Here is a 16,656-nt window from a genome sequence, read left to right on the forward strand (position 1 = left end):
ACGTCTGTAATTTATTGTGCTTTTTGTCTCTTTTTTGGCAAATTAATTACAACCAAAGTTAGAGTGCAGGGAGGTGTAGAGAGAGTCCGTAACCATGTGAAAGGTGCTTCATAATTTACACAAAATGATCATATGTATTATTAACATGAGTTTAATATAATTATTATTTTATATTATAGTTATTGGCAATACTGGTCTATCGACAGACCCCTACATGCAACACTATGACTTAACAAGACTTAACAAGATTCTCTCTGTAAAACTTTTTTTGATGTTTCTCAACAAGAACTCAATCTGCATAAATTTTACCTTTTTACACAATAAGATTAGATCTGATTCTCATTCAAACCTTTCTGTTTTGTAGGTGATCCTGAAGCCTTCGATCAGCATCCCCAGCCTGAATAAATGGGACTACTTCACAGATGAGACTCTGTCCACTGGGCCGTGCTACGACTGGGGGATGATGGCTGCGAGGTCAGACAGCTCAGAGGAGGTGCACACTCTGTCCAACAGTAAGAGGAGGATAGTGTGGCCTTGTTACAGCAGCGTGAGCCGCGCCCAGCCCGACGCCATCACCAAACTCCTCACTGTAAGAGTTGTTACCAAGATTTTAAACTGAAGTTTTATCCTGATTGTTCTCGTATCATATGTCAATATTTGTGGTCTTTCTTGTGCCTTATTGGTGCTGCAGGACATTGGGAAGCTGGAAGGAGAGCTGAACCAGGCCTCTGAGAAATGGCAGACAACTCTGGAGAGAGTCAGAATCAGCATTCAGGAAGACCTCGCCCAAGAAGGAAATGTGCGTGTTAAGTTGTATTAATAATAAGAGAAACAACAAATCACAGTTTGATTGTGTAAAACTGTTTCCCCACACATATTTCATCTTTAATCTTGTGTGTTTGCAGCTCCGTAAACAGTCCACGGTGTCCATCTCAGGCCTCATTCCCACGTCGGGCCTGCAGGCTTTCCAGAGGCGCTCCATGCTGCACCTGCCAGACAGCGCACTGGGCGAAGACCACAGCACCACCACGGCCAATGGGATCAACCGCCGCGCCGCAACACTTTACAACCAGTTCACCCCCAAGAGTGAGGAGAACAGGTGGGTCGTGAACTTCCTGAGTGCTGGAACAAATAAGAAGTCCACATTAAATTCCCTTAAAACGGCTGCCGAGGGGCCAGTCCAGTTTTGGAAGATGAGTCATCGCTGTGATATGTGTGTCTGTCATGTTTGTGAGGATTGTGTGTACTCTGTTAAACTCTTGGGTGTGTCATTTTACAATTTCCACGAGGTCAAAGTACAGTCTCTTGGCTCTAATATCTGGAGACAAAGGGACAAAGGGGTCTTGTGATTTAAAGACCGCTGTTTACATACAACCCTACAACAAAAAATGAAAACCTATCATCTGTAATTGTAGCAAAAGCTACAGAGACATAACATTCAGTCAAAATGAACTTGGATCTCACCCTGTGCTTGTCCTCAGGTCTTACGAGGGGATCCTGTACAAACGTGGAGCACTGCTGAAAGGCTGGAAGCCTCGCTGGTTTGTTTTGGACATAACGAAACACCAGGTGAGCCGAGCCGCACCACATTCATGTTTATGAAAAACTAAACCCTCACCTGAGTGACGGGCTGCAGATTAACGTTCACGTCTTCACAGATGAGGTACTACGACACCGGGGAGGACACAAACTGCAGAGGCCACATTGATCTGGCAGAGGTGGAGTCTGTAATGATCGCCGCTCCAACTATAGGAGCTCCCAAACACATCAGTGAAAAGGCTTTCTTTGACGTGAGTACTAGTTAACCCAAATGTGCACTGGATGCAGCCGTGGCACTTCTCCTTCGCACAACAATTTGAGCATCTATTCTTCACAAGCCACATTTTCAGTATTGTGGACAGTTGTTTTCATTTGTTCCAAATTGAACCCTTGTTGTCTGATACCTCTGCAGCTGAAGACCAGCAAGCGAGTATACAACTTCTGCGCTTCTGACGCGCCCAGCGCTCAGCTGTGGATGGACAAGATCCAGAACTGCATCTCTGACGCCTGAGCAGTGAAACTCTGAGGCTGAACTCTGACGTTAACATCATGAACTCTAGAGGCGGCATCAGGTGGCTGAGAGCAGAGACGTGACACCCGCTCGAGCTTTCAGATGTCTTTAATTTGGGGACCACGGTGAACAAAGTGCCTGCTAGTGGAGAATGAATGTGATCATCACCTCTCCACCTGTTGTTATTTAGCAGCTGTTCAGGTTTTCGTCTCTCAGCTTCAGTTGGAGTCGATCAAACACATTCGTCTCTGCTGTCAGCTCCCTCCTCCACACCTCCAACGGGGAAGAAGTGAAGATAAGCTGATGTTTGAGGGGGCTGCACTTCCAAGGAAATGCTATCCCACTTAAGCTGTAAATAGATCAAAGCAATATCACTGGCCAATCAAACTGTGGGTTCAATTTTAGGCTTAAAAAAATTAGAAAATAGCCTATAAAATAATTTCTATCACATATTTTACTACGAGGAAAAGGTTATTGCTGCTTAAAGAAATGTATGAACCGCCAAAAACTCAGAGATTATAATGCACAACATGAAAAAGTAATTTCTTTGCACTTAACTCTAAAGTATGCACTCCTTATCAAATATAAATTTCTAACAGATGCAGACAGCGAGGCTTAAGGCATTACTTTACAATGTACATACATTTCCTCCAGACTGATTAAATGAAAAGAATTTGCACAGTGAGTTCAAAAAGATTTACCTGACATTTTTCTATTTAAATATGTGATGTTTTCTCTATTTTGTTGAGTGTTTTATTGACTTCTGGATAACACATGTCTCATGTAATGTAAATTATTCTTTTTTTATTAAAAGTGTAACTGTGTAAGTGTGGTGGTTTTATGTTTTTCTGTAAATACCTGTCTGACATTTCATTTTATATTCTGTATGATGTACTGAACATAAGTATACTTTTCTAACCTTAATTCTAATGTGACCAACAAGTCTTTTTTTTTTTATGTGTCGTTACTGGTGCAAAAACCTGAGTGGCCTGTTTCCCATTTGTGATGAAACATTGTTCTGAAAATGAAATGGAGATGATTCTTTTAGTTGATGTTGTTCAGATTGTCCAGGCAGGCTCTGTGTCTTTTAAGGGCTTTTAAAAGAAATAAATGAATATATCATGTAGGACATTGTGGTTTTCAGAGATCATCGTCTTGTCCGTTTGTGCAACCGATAGTTTCATTAAAATAGAAAAAAAATGCGAATGAAACTACTCAAAGATTTCAGAGGCTTTTTTTGTTACTGTATCTTTGTACCATGTTTTGTGATGACACTAATTTTTTGAAATAAACCAAACATACTTGAAACTACCTGTTGCTTGTCTTCTTGTTTAAGTGAGCTATGATACCATAGGGTTTGCTCGTTTAATGTATAAAAGTAGGAAAACCACAAAGTGGAAATAAGTAAAAGTTCTGCATTTAAAGTTTTATTGATGTGGAAGTACAGACATATTACCAACAAATTGTATTAAAGCGCGAAAAGCAAAAGTATATATGTATTATTAGTTGTAAAGTTTATATGTATTATATTAATTACTGATCCCACAGTGGGCCTTCATAGGCATGTTTGCTGGACACTGAAATGTCTTTATTAGTTGTTAATATCTGAATTTAATAAAGTTGCCGATCCCTAAATGTTTCATGTAGCGCCATCACAATTTACAATTTACAATTAGTCCAATACCTGCAAAACTCATTACATAGTTATTTTGTAAGTTATTATTAGCGTATTATTATTATTCCATACGTCAAATGTTAACATGCTAACACGCTAAACTAACTAAACATTTTATTGTGAATACATTAGAATGCTGACATTGAGCACAAAGCGCCGCTGTGCCTCTTAGAGCTGCCAGCATCACAATGGGTCATAAGATACAGGAAGTAAACTAAGACCATTTGTAATTGTCACATTTTCCTGGCTTGTTATGAACATCTTGTCTTTATTAAAGATTTTCTCTCAATGAAAGGTAATCCTACACTGCTGCAACACATATTGTTTTTGCTCAGAGCCAACAACAGGGCCTGAAGACGATGATATTGGGTGTCTCACTTTCCAGCCATGAATATGGGACTGGGCAACAGCCCCAGCTCAGCACTGTGGCGCCTGGGTGGCTGCTCTGAACGGGACTTCTGTGGTCCAAAGAGAGTTTAAGCTAAAGGCCTGAAGAAGAGCAGAGAGGGCTTTTTTGGGGAGGAGAGGGAGAATGTGTTTGTGCCCTCAGTACGGTCTCTTAGCTGGCTCGTACTGGCAGCAGGTGCAGAGCATCTGGGCAGAACCTCTGGCAGCTCCTCTCCATATTTAGCCTCGTACTTTGGGCACGGAGATTAGGACCTCTGCCCATGAACAGAGGGAGCAGCGGAAGTTATCCAGCAGGACTGTGTGTAGAGGCGTGATAGGAATCATTTCCTTTTTACGACAGAAACACTCTACAGACATTTTACTCAATCATTGATTCCACATTGCTGCGTTCCTCTGACTGGATCAAACCAGATTCATGAAAACTAGTTAAACTTAAGGAGATGAATGATCCTTGCTGTTGTCTAAGCATGACGTCAGTAAGGCTACTCAGCTGCCTTCACGGGTGATTTCTTCTCTGAAGTTTAATAAAAAAATGACTGATGAAAGCATCTATTATCCACAAGAACGGCAGTGCTGTGTAATTGTGATCTTGTGTGACTTGGCTAAATGTTTCCTGAGTTCATTGTGGTTTAAAGCGAGTTGCTCTCACATGAAAAGGAAAAATCAAAAGCTGTCAATAAATTCAAGATTGCACATATCTGTAAGTTTTTGGATCCCATACCCTGCATGCACAGTCACAGCTGCAGTAAAGGCTTCTTGTCCAAGAAAACAGCTTAAAAAATAAGCTGATTGGCCTTTCCATGGTCCCCAAAAATACCCCAATGACAGATGATACCCATTTATTTTATTGGTCCTCCAAATCCTATTATCCATGTAGCCCCATGGTTGCAATGAATGTGAACTATGTAGCACTTTCCATTTCCTGGGTGCCTCTGCCATGATGCATGATTCACTGCTGCTAGGGGCCCCCTCCGCCTCACAGCCCTGTGGCCCCTCAGCAGGCACCTGCTCCAAAATTCATCGAAAACAACTCCAAACACTGATCTCACTGTCTTGACACACATCATCGAGTCCCACCCTAGAAATCAGGATGATGTCAGCTGCCTTGCAGCACATGGGGGTCTGGTTAGGAGATGATCAAATGCATGAATCAACTGAGCTCCAGATGATCTTATCCGGACACCGCCCGCTCATCCATGATTAGAAAAGCACAATTACACATTTGATTTATAGCTTTAAAGGATAGTACGGGGGTTTCTAAAGTTTGCGTTAATGTCTTTCCTTAGCCCTGAGGTTTTTCACTTGCCAGTTTAAGTGACCCACAGTTTCTCTTTGCAGCAAAACCCAGAGTCCATTCAACCATGTAAAATGCTCAGGGCTGTGAGGTCACTGTGGGAAGTCATCTAACCCAGAAAACAGGAATCTGCCAGAAATTCTTCCACCAATAGACGATTTCCCCCGAAAACAAATGTTCCTGTTTCAAATCAGTTTCGATGATGATATTTTGGACAGGACTCATATGAATTGGTCATGGACATTAGGGTACTTTTCGGACACATGGGGCGAGGGTGAGACAGCTAGAAACATCCTTATTTTTGGAATGTCGAGGGGCTTGTGCAATTTAGCTACAGAGATTAGAAACTCTCAATTCTGAGAATAGTCTTTGCAACAAAAAAAAGGCGCCATGTTTCCGCAGATTCTGGGATATAAATATCTCGTATAAAAGAAATGTGAACAGCAGATCTATTCCTCATACATCAGACTAACAGTTAAAGACAAACTGCTATTAATCTATAAATCACTAACTGTTTGTTCTAATCTATTTGAATAACTCTGTTTTTAATGTAAGTCATGCGAACAAAGACGTCCATTAAAGGAGAAGCAATGTGGATTACATCTTTTTGGCTGATAGAAATCATTCATAGTTAGAGTATTTTCCTGGAGATTGATGCAGTCGGTCTCTATTTCTGATCTTATCAGTGACCCATCAGTATAAAGAGATCTGCATGGTGCTGACTCTTGGATCAGTGTACGAATGCAGGTTCTTATCTCATTTCCTGCTCTGACAACTCTGAACTCAACATGAACTCTTTTTCCTTTCAAAAAAATTAAGATTGAGAGTTTTTAGATGAGTAAGTAAAGACGCTCATTGTGCAGACACGAGACAAACAAGTACCTACAGCCGATAGTTTCACCCAGTTACACAGTTCCTGTAATGTGTCTCTTTTTTCCCAGAAACATGATGGTGGAGGAGAAGACAAAGGTGAGGTTTACTGGTGAGAACAGTGGTCCTTTGTTGCACAAATTGATTTGTTTTGACACAGACGCAGCAAAACGGAGCCGTCGCTGCTGCAAGTCATCTGCATCAAGTGCGATTCCATCTTGTTTTGAGATAACTGGAACAATGAGGTCATATTGAACAACATGCAGACCTGTCATACAAACAAGCCACAGGTAAATACGGATGCACTGATCCTACTTTTTCCCCCCCGATACACTGATTCTGATGCCTTGACTCAACATGCCATTTCCCCCAAATTTAAAGTGTGTATACCTCACAGTGTGGAAGTTATTGGTAAGGAAAGGTATTCCTATGGCACTTAGAACTGATAGAACGAGTGGAACCGACCCTGAAAACATTGAATTTTATATTGACACTGACAAATAAACTGTATTAAACGTGGATGTAGTTTGGCTGATACCTATCTGGCAATTCAGATCGGTTGACCATGACATAGTTCTACAAAAATCTGTTGTCTGTGTCGACAAAGTCCTCTGTGACATAGACTTATCATTGACGGATAATATTTCCCAACTAACCTGCTAAAACCAAAAGTCCAGCTTCCTTTTTAAAAAGTGAAATAGATATATATGACCTATTTCTAAGATGTACGTCCCCAGTAGGAACAAACTGTTTTGGGGTTATGTGCGACTGATATGTTGGGGAGGTTGTAAGTGGTCAAAGATGAACTAACACACTGTTGTTTTGTTCAGAATAACACCAGACTTCCATCTGGACAACATGTTTGAAGCCACCTTCATGACCCAGTGGTAGAAACACAGAAGTGCCCCTCAAGCATCTTAAAAATGTAGTCCATGCAGTGGAATAAAACTGAAAATACTGTGTCTGTCAGTGTTTTGGGGTTTAACTTACTGAGGATCCTGTTCATATGGTGACACCTGGTGGACACTCTCAAAATGTAGGGAGTCTAGGTCTTCACTAAACCCCTCAAAAAAGAAAGAAAAAGGGAAAAGCTTGGTGCATGCTGACACATTTAGGTGCCAGGACCTCTGAATAAAAACAGCCATACACTTTCATTAAAAAATAGGTATTGTTTTATTTATTTTTATCGTCTTAGTAATGACTGTCACAGACTCAACTTTAGCTAATAAATCAAGCTAGAGTGGGAATTAATCTGCTGTTACACTGCTAAAAATGTATGTCAAAACACAGACAAACTGCAAAGTATTGAATTAACACAGGATGTCTAAAGGGACTGATTAAAATGAGAAAATAGAAAAACAACTGCACAAAATAAAAAAAGGCGTTTTTCCTAAAATAATCTCAATTCAAGTTCCACTGCTGGTCATCATTGGTGGCCAATGATAACCATCTCTATGACTGCCGAGCAAACGGCATCATCTGAGAATCTCCAGATGAAACCTTAGGCCCATGATTTAAGATTATTTTGTCAGACTACTTTCTATTGCGTCAATGTGATTCTTTGTTACAGAATAAACTGATGCAGTTAATCCCAGCTGTTCATTTAAAACTAACCCAAATCAAATCACGTGGCTCATTAAATTCATGTTATCAAATCTCTTCAGACCTCGAATGTGACAGTTCAAAATGTGTTCACTGAGCCTGAGCCCCCTGGTTCTTACTCTCCTGCCACGACTTCTTCCTCAGCTCCAGCTCGGTGAATGAAGCCGGACCCCAGTTAGTGATCCTCTGAGGTACTTTATCACCTAAAAGACCAGGTTAAAAGAGAAGGAAAGGAGACCTTTTAAAAAGACAGACTAAGACAAATTACTCATTTTGCGTTTTTTAGTACTGATACTTAATGTGTACATTAATAAACTGTTCAGAAAGCAGAACATTGTTATGGCTTTGTCTTCACATAACTCTGGTTGTGAAACATCAACAATTAAGGTTGTAAAGTGAAGGGTTTTCCATGCTCTTAGGCTGTAAATGACTCTATATGGTCAAAATAATACCTGCACATTATATCCATATTTAATTGTTGAACAGCTCATTCCAAAACCAAAAGAGCCTTGACCAAACTGTTGCCAAACCACAAAATTCATTGAACATCAAGCCGAAATAGCCCCAAAACATAAAAAAGTAGTATTTTGACAGCATTTTCCCCATACACATACATACATCTGGTCCTTTAGTTTATCTTTCTGCAATTTTCGGTATAAAGGTGTTTTTGTAAATACGGCCTTGATACAAATTGTGGAACACTACAATATCTAAATCTCGCACACATCAAGAAGCCTCGTTTCCATGACTTTTTAGTACAGAGTCCTTAAATACTGTTCAGATACATCTGTGTGATGTTGATTTATGAAACAATCAATGTCCCTCTCTACCTGGCTGGATGAGACGCACCAGCCCCTCATGTTTGGCCACCTTGTCCTTCCAAGTCTTGGTCTTGTTAGCTGCTCGTTCAAGCTTCATTGACACCTTCTGTACAACATAAAGAGAACAAAGATAAACTTTGAGTAGATGTTAGCTGACAGGTGGATAAAGATGAGATGAAGGACATTTTGAGTCAGTTGAAACAGTTCGGCCAGCAGGAGAGGCAGCTGCTGATGTGATCAGCGAGGTCATAGTAAGTCATGATGTGGATGGTGTCAACTTTAAAGTATTGAGCATCCCAATGGTTTTGGAACTATGTATCAAAAGCTTTCAAGAATGAAAACCTGGCATCAAATGTCAGGTTGGATTCATCATGTTGTTCCCTTATTTTTTTAAATCACTCCCTATGTTTCCCGTAATGATCTAATAAAGACAAAATACCAAGCAGAAGATCTTTAGAAAGAAAGTTTAACTAAAAGTTTGATGGTTATATTTTATTCCTGTGAAAGTTCCTGCTTGTGTTTTTGACAAAACAAACTTTTGTTTAAAAAATGGATTATGTTAAGAACCATGTCTATTTATTATAAAGTCAGGTATAAAAAAAACAGTATCTGTCATTCTGGTATCATATCGGCGAGGGAAAGAACATGTGGCGGTAGTGGAGAGCAAGGTAGTTCTCCAATCAGAGGGTCGGTGGTTCGATACCCGGCTTCGGCAGTCGATGTGTCCTTGGGCAAGACACTTAACCCCAAGTTGCTCCCGAAGGCTTGCCATCGGTGTGGACTGGATGTTGCATGAATGTTAGTTAGAGTCTGATGGTGGCACCTTGCATGGTAGCCTGTCATCAGTGTGTGAATGGGTGAATGATGTGTAATATACTACTGATTGTAAGTCGCTTTGGATAAAAGCGTCTGCTAAATGACTGTAATGTAATGTAATGTAACATTTTTCAAACAATACACAACCATTATTTCCGACCCTTTTACTCCTCATTATGGACTGACTGTAGGTCAGTTGACCCGATTTGTAACTTATTCTATTGCGCCATACAAATCATTATTTATAAGAATCAACAAAATGCCACGAATGTGGAACATAAAACAACATACTTGCAGAGAGAAAAGAATAGTTTTAATACCAGTAAACAAACAGTGCCTCCTGATGAATGGGGGGAAAAAGGAATAAAACTATTTCTGATGCCAAGGGGACCATTTCCACCCTAGATAAATAAAGACTCTGCTGGGGTTTTAGATCAGTATAAATCTCCACATGTGTGAGCTGACCTCGTACTGCTCCAGTGCTCCGTGCCGCTCCTTCTCCAGCCTCTCCAGCTGCAGCATGGCTGCCTGCAGGTCTCTCTCCTTGGCCTGCTGCTCGGCCACCAGCTCCTGCTTCTCAGCCTCAGTCTGGGACAGCGCCCTCTGCTGCTGTAGGTGGATCTGCTCCAGCTCTACCCTCTTTGCTGCCTCCTCCTCCAGCAGCCTGTGATGGAAAACACAGCAATGCTGCTTAAACTTGTATTCTTTATTTATAGGTCCAAATCTCAACAAATAGAAATGAGGAGCTAGAGCCGGGGAACAGAGGACGGACACATTCAGTCTCCAGTAAATCTGCTCTGCATGTCTTTTAACATGCAGAATATACACAGAAATATAGTAATACCTAAAATATTTTAAGAAATTGTGAAGATTTGATTAAAAATAGACCAATAATACTAAAATCTTATATGAAATCTATAAATACAATTTGCATGACAAACACACCAGTCTGACCAATTATTGTTCTATTCATTTCTCAACGCTTTTCTGTCACTTCATAGTGCTGCATGCAACGTTTTGGTTTAGAACGATCTTGTACTGAAATCTGTCTCTAACCTTTTTATCATAGCTGTCTTGTTATAGCCTAGCCTTGTTCATTTAATTTTACTGCAATCAGTATAATGATAACCAAGCTAGCCATTATACTAGCTGTCTGTAGCTAATGTGCTGCTAATGCAGTTCTGTTAAACTGGTTTGCATTATATCATACAGGAGTTAATATTAGCTACTGTGTTTACTTCCTGTATTTATCCACTGTCCAATGTGTGTGTGTGCGTGTGTGTGTGTGTATCTGAGACCTGGCCTGCAGCTTGCGCATGGTCTCCTCATCCTGCTTGGCCTGCCTCTCGTCTTCTAAGGCCTCCTCCAGCAGGTGGTACATGTCCTCCAGCTCCCTAACACGCTGCAGGTACTGCTCCAACTCGCAGGATTTCTGAGCCACCTGCTCCTCCATCTGCTGACGCACCTGATTGAGTCAACACACACACACACACATGCCGTTGCACAATCTTACACATTAGACTCATATTATGCTCAATTATTTACATATCCACTGTAAATGTTAACATTTGATGCTGTGTTGTGATATTTGATGTATTCTCGCTTATGTGTTGCTGCAATGATGCAATCTCATCTGAGCAAACAATAAAATGTTTTTGATCTGATAAAGGCATTTGTCTGTTTAGTCGCTGGTGTAAGGGGATGATTAATACGTTGCATAGTGCATGTGACACTCAGACAAAAGATGACTCAACATCATGGGATATAACATTTTAACCACAGATGGTGAATGAATCAGAAAATAGACAAGACAGTCTCAGTTTACCAGACTTCATTAGTTTTCTCTGTGAACTTTCTAAAGACCACGTGTCACCTCATGCGCAGGTTCAACAGCCCACATGATTTGGATAAAGGAGCAGCGTTGTGGGAGGCAGACTCAGGCACTGTGGTTACCATTTTTTCTCTCTCCAGGTCCAGTCTGTAGCGATCCTGCAGGTCTGACTGAGTCTGCTTCCTTCTCTGCTCCTCCATTGCTGCTTTAGCTGCTGCCTCATCTATTTTCTGTGAACCACAAAAGAGGGAAGAGGCGTTATTAAACTGCTTTACGGGCAGACGCACCAGAGACACTTGTGTTTTTTTAAAGAGGTTCAGTGTGCATATCTAGGTCGAGAATAATTGAGCAACTTTTATTCTCTTATATAGCACTTTAGTTGGTAACACCAGGGTGCACTTAGCAAAAGATCCATGTATTCAAAAATGTAATGTGACTTTCCATACGATCATTAATTGGGCTCATGAAGATAAATGTGTTTGACATTTGAAGAAAAGCCATCTGGCTGAGAAAAAGAGAAGTGAGAGGCCATCAATAATCTGCTGCAGCTCTGAAACAACTGAACTCATTCACCCGGCCCTCCTCTGGATGCAGGTGTTTCTGACTGATATATACTTTGTTTGCATAGCAGGTTTCGCTTCACTTTTCACAGTGAAGGTTCTGTTGCATCGTGTGTTGTTGTTTTTTCAAATGTTTGTTTAGGTTATCTTAACCAATATGTGAAAATAAAGGGAGGTGGACAAAAACTCAGGTTTAGAACATCTCTACTCAAAAATCAAGATCCAACATCACCTCAACTACCTACTATAACTCCACATTTGTACCTACACTAAATCAAGTATTTTAGTTTTGTTAATGTGTTTCATCATGACATCAAGCAGTAGTTTGTAGTGTTATTAGAATGCACTGTTATATATATGAAATATAATTCAATTTAAATGATTGGACCAAAAGGGAGTACTATATCCCTTTGTTAGGGTCAAACTGTTTTCTCTGTGCCTGCTTTGATTAAGAAAAAATAACAAAGAAATATCTGTCAGATATAAATATCAGGGAAGAGCTTCCTGTCTTGAGAAAAGATTGTTTCCTGTCTGAGGCAAAAGTGTTCACTGCGGCCAACATGTTCTGACAAGAACTCCTGTGTAACAATCGAGTGGTGCAAATGGTTTCAGGACCCAACAAGATGTGGGAGCCTCCTTATCAAAGTTAGTTTTTAAGTTTGAAGAGTTGAGCCGGGACCAGTACCTTCCTCATACCCTCCAGCTGTCTCTGCTTGTTCTCGTTGGCCACCTGGAGCTGCTTCATCCTCTCGGCCAGGTCGTCTTCCTCCGCCTGTTGCCTCTGCCGCAGCTCCCTGCGCCTCAGCCGGGCTTCGCGGTGAGGAGAGGACAGCCCCAACCTCAGCAGCTGGATGCATGATTGAATAGCTACCGCAAGATTGAGACAGAATTACATTCAGAAATTCAGGAAAATAAAGTGATGAGGCTGACGAGACTCTTTATGACGAGGCAGTAACGGAGAAGAGAAGATGACTACTCAGTACCTTGAAGCCATTCCTGCTTCTTCTTTTTATCTGATGCACTTATCTCAAAGCTTTTATCGATGCACTTGATAATGAACAGGCATTTCTTCCCTTCTTTATCTGGCAGAGACTGGAGGAGAGAAAAAATATATATAATAGCTAACAGTTGCTGCTGTTTGGCCCATGCTAATTCTATTTCTAAACAAAATCAAAACCTTCAGGAAATGTCAGTTATAAGTCACTTCAAATGATTTAGTCACGACAATCTAACAGCATTACTTACATATTATATATAATCATATTCTATAAATAGATAACAACACACCTCCACACAGCAGGTTCGGTCCAGAACGATGTCTCCTTTCTTCTCCACAAGGTCCTCACAGACATAGTACGAGAGCGAGTCGGGTCGAAGGACAAACCAGCGTTCTGTCCAGTTCTTCCTTTTGTGGCCCTTTTTCATCATGTATCCCTTGGAAACACAGTGTGGACGTAAACAAAGACCCATAAGCTGCCTAATTGTTCTACAGTTATCTCTTTGATGTACAAAAGGTTACAGGTGATGCTACCTGTTATGGGGTGCCTGTGCACACCTATGATCAAAGTCTCGTCTGACCTGCTTGAGCACATCCAGAATGAGTTCCTGGAAGACATCCGTGATGCCCATGGACAGGGTCTGGTGGTTCAAGCCCTTGCTGAAGTATCCCATCCCCACCAGTTCAATCAGCTCCCAGGCAGTCAGGCAGTTCTTCTTTGTGTTCAGCTGCAGCTTGTTATCCTCACTCCATCCGCTGCCCATAGCCTCCATCAGTTTACACAGGAAGTACTCAATCTAAGAATATGGACGGACAAAAGAGCTTTAAAACCATGGAAACCCCACCGAAAACAACCGTAAAGATCTTCCTCACCTCTTCAGTAATGATGACGAGTGGGTATTTGTGTTCTGACAGAAAGTTAAAAATGCACCAGACTTTGAATGCATCGTCATCTGAGATGAGGAGATTTTTGGTGCAGATATTTTTCTTGTAACACAGCGTCCAGCACATCTTGTTGAACTCCAATACATCAAATTCCTCCTGTACCTGGGAACAAAAAGCACCATTCAGTCAAAGTCAAACTGGTCAGCACCAGTGAGGGCAGCTTGTTTACAAATGCCAAGAAGGAGACCGGTGTTTGTCTCCTTTCAAAACCTCCAGTCTGCAGGATGTGAGGTACAAACCTGATGTAATTAAATGCCTCATTTTTATTCAAGTCAGAGCCTACAAGAGAAAGGCAAGAAAACAGCTTCCAAGTAGAAAGAGTGAAACTCAAGCAGTTTACTAACGGACATGAGACTTCAACAGATATGTTTTCAGAGTATTAAACTGTGCTCGCTAAACTATATGGCAAAAACTCTATAAAAGACAACAATTCCCCTTTTGCAAAGGGTGTATAAGGATGCTACCTATTTTACCCTAATATTTATTATTCTACAAATGAATACATTATTAAACAAAGCACATTGTTCCTGTGAGTACAACAGAGAAGTGGTTGTAACCATTTCCTCTCCTACAGAGCAAAACCGGTCATGATTAGTCAACTTAATCTGTGTCATACACTCAAAAGTGAGTGTGATGGCGTTTTTTATTTTTTTATTTTCATTGTTTGTGTTACTGTCCAAGTAAGTTTAAGTGGAAGTCCTTTCAACATATTTGCACTCATGGCAAAGTGCGACATGCAGCATAATTAAGAGCTTTGGTAGCACTAGGTCTATCATTGCTACACCATTACTTCTTAGTCGTGACTCAAATGAATCAGAGGCACCATGGCCATGTATAGAAAACTGTCAAGTACCAACAACTGGCCTTTAATGTCTATTCAGATTTGTTATTTTGTTTACTTATTCTTTATTCAGAACATTCTTGAAGTTATTTATGCAAAGTCAATAGTCCTCTTTTATGTAGTCCCCAAATGTCCTAGTTAAAGATCTGTGGTTACTTTTTTTTTATATTATGACTTTTGATTTGTTTTTGTTTTTCCTGCAGTCAGTAAACGAGCTAACCACTATACTAACTCTCCCATTCTTCTATTCCAGCATCTTGGTCCCCACCTTGTCTAGAATAAACCTGTTGAGGTAAGGCATGTAGCCCTGGTTGGACAGGGGCCCTTTATCGTCATCTTTGAAATGCTCTTCAAGGGCCACAGGGTCATGAGGGATCTTCATCACTGTGCACAGGCTGTGGGACAGCACCTAAAGAAACACAATTTATATGAGAATTGGATTCTACAATTATACATACAGGTGAGGGGACATAGTCCAGATACATTACAATACAGTTATAAATTATATGTATGGGTAAGTTTAAGATGATGAAGCTCAAGATCATTCTCACAGTTTACATAAATTGCCAACCGCTCATGCGAAAAAAACATTCTCAGACTTTTACAAGCATCACCAGCCAAGCGTTACTTCTATTCTTGAACGTGTTATCTCAGCTGTTTATTCACATTGCAATCAAGAGTACACGCAAACTTGTCTTTATACAGAAGGTGTGATTAATGTAATGGAAACGTTGGAACACCAACTATTACAACTACTGTAACACAGGGATTAATGTAACGAAACACACCTTGATGTTAACTTCTGGTGAGAGGAAAAACAAACGATATACAGAAGGTGTGATTAATGTAATGGAAACGTTGGAACACCAACTATTACAACTACTGTAACGACAGGGATTAATAGTAACGAAACACACCTTGATGAAGTAGTTTAAAGTTACACATCGACCGCTATGGTCAACTGTTACATCAGCATCTACTGTAACTGTAGGGAATCAACCCAATGTTTAAGTTACATGCGTATATGAAGTACACAGTGAGTTTCAGTGTCTGTTCATCCTCCGGGGCGTCTGAAACTTCTAAACCAAAAAAAAATAAAAAATAAAAGAGAACTGAAACGCACCTTTAACTGAGATTTGGAGACTTTTCCACGGTGATCCACGTCCAGGGCTGTGAACGCATGCCATATGGATTTCAACAGCTCGTCTCGAAGCCACATTGCGTCCCTCGTCAGCAGCACCAGAGGACGTCTGTCTCTCAGCCGTGTGTCAATCTCTGTGGACCCACTGTCCTCCTCCCACCACAAACACAAGCACACTGCGGTGGCGCTGCAGAGACGTGTGATGAGAGCGCCACTTTGCGTTTTAGTTTCATTCCTTTTCATCATTTGATCTCTGCCAAAACCAGTCAAATTGAGCAGTTTTCCCAACACAAACTCAAAAGATCCAGTAGGCGATTCCACCTCCATCAATTGACTATCTTACAAAATGTAAATGCTTATGACATGTCAATGCATCTGTAATAAATATGCAGGTTGGATTTTAAAGTCAGGGGTTTGTACTCGCATTGGAGTATTACACATGTTTTGCTACTGTTGTTCATATAAAATATGTATTATTAATTATCACACCAAAGCCATATTTTTACATAGTATCCAATTTAAAATTCGGCATTTTGACCTTGGTATTTTTTCCAGAAAATGTGACAATGTACTATTTAATAGGCTTCTTACTGATTACTGAATCAACCCTCAGAGTTACACCCTGAATAGTTGCATCAATCTTTGGAATTACCTGCAAAGTTAACACAGCCTTAAGTAAAGTTAAGTCAAATACAGTATATCACTATCTCACTGACAGAGAGATACAATAAGTCAGTTAAATTTAAATGTTTTATTCACAATGCCCTTACCGATGTGATAGCCTAACTATTGTTTACACTCTTTT

General features: G+C 40.5%; 2 protein-coding genes across 2 annotated transcripts in view; one reads left to right on the forward strand and one right to left on the reverse strand.

Annotated features, from left to right (window-relative positions):
- Positions 1–3,353, forward strand: part of sbf2 (SET binding factor 2) — an 82,262-nt gene extending 78,909 nt beyond the window's left edge. Inside the window, 6 exon segments of the mRNA XM_054608553.1 lie at positions 365–589; positions 692–799; positions 906–1,099; positions 1,482–1,569; positions 1,659–1,790; positions 1,952–3,353. Of these exon segments, the coding sequence (XP_054464528.1) occupies positions 365–589; positions 692–799; positions 906–1,099; positions 1,482–1,569; positions 1,659–1,790; positions 1,952–2,050 (846 nt within the window). The 3' untranslated portion in view covers positions 2,051–3,353.
- Positions 3,354–7,453: 4,100 nt separating this feature from the next.
- Positions 7,454–16,005, reverse strand: swap70a (switching B cell complex subunit SWAP70a). Its single transcript, XM_054617189.1, has 12 exons — positions 15,834–16,005; positions 14,979–15,119; positions 13,798–13,971; positions 13,506–13,721; positions 13,215–13,361; positions 12,911–13,019; positions 12,613–12,794; positions 11,490–11,597; positions 10,835–11,001; positions 10,002–10,200; positions 8,730–8,826; positions 7,454–8,102 (listed from the first exon to the last, which is right to left on the reverse strand). The coding sequence occupies exons 1-12, from the start codon at positions 15,927–15,929 to the stop codon at positions 7,990–7,992; spliced, it is 1,749 nt and encodes a 582-aa protein (XP_054473164.1). The 5' UTR covers positions 15,930–16,005; the 3' UTR covers positions 7,454–7,989.
- Between the last annotated feature and the right edge of the window lie 651 nt (positions 16,006–16,656).

The sequence above is a fragment of the Anoplopoma fimbria genome, chromosome 2, assembly GCF_027596085.1.
Source record: "Anoplopoma fimbria isolate UVic2021 breed Golden Eagle Sablefish chromosome 2, Afim_UVic_2022, whole genome shotgun sequence".
Taxonomy (NCBI): Eukaryota; Metazoa; Chordata; class Actinopteri; order Perciformes; family Anoplopomatidae; genus Anoplopoma; species Anoplopoma fimbria.

Excerpts from the sequence above, each read along its gene's own strand:
- swap70a (XM_054617189.1), bottom strand. The coding sequence starts at position 15,929 with ATGTGGCTTCGAGACGAGCTGTTGAAATCCATATGGCATGCGTTCACA. Across the intron at positions 13,972-14,978 it reads ACAGGTTTATTCTAGACAAG|GTACAGGAGGAATTTGATGT; the intron begins GTGGGGACCAAG and ends TTTTGTTCCCAG. Across the intron at positions 10,201-10,834 it reads ATGCGCAAGCTGCAGGCCAG|GCTGCTGGAGGAGGAGGCAG; the intron begins GTCTCAGATACA and ends TTTCCATCACAG.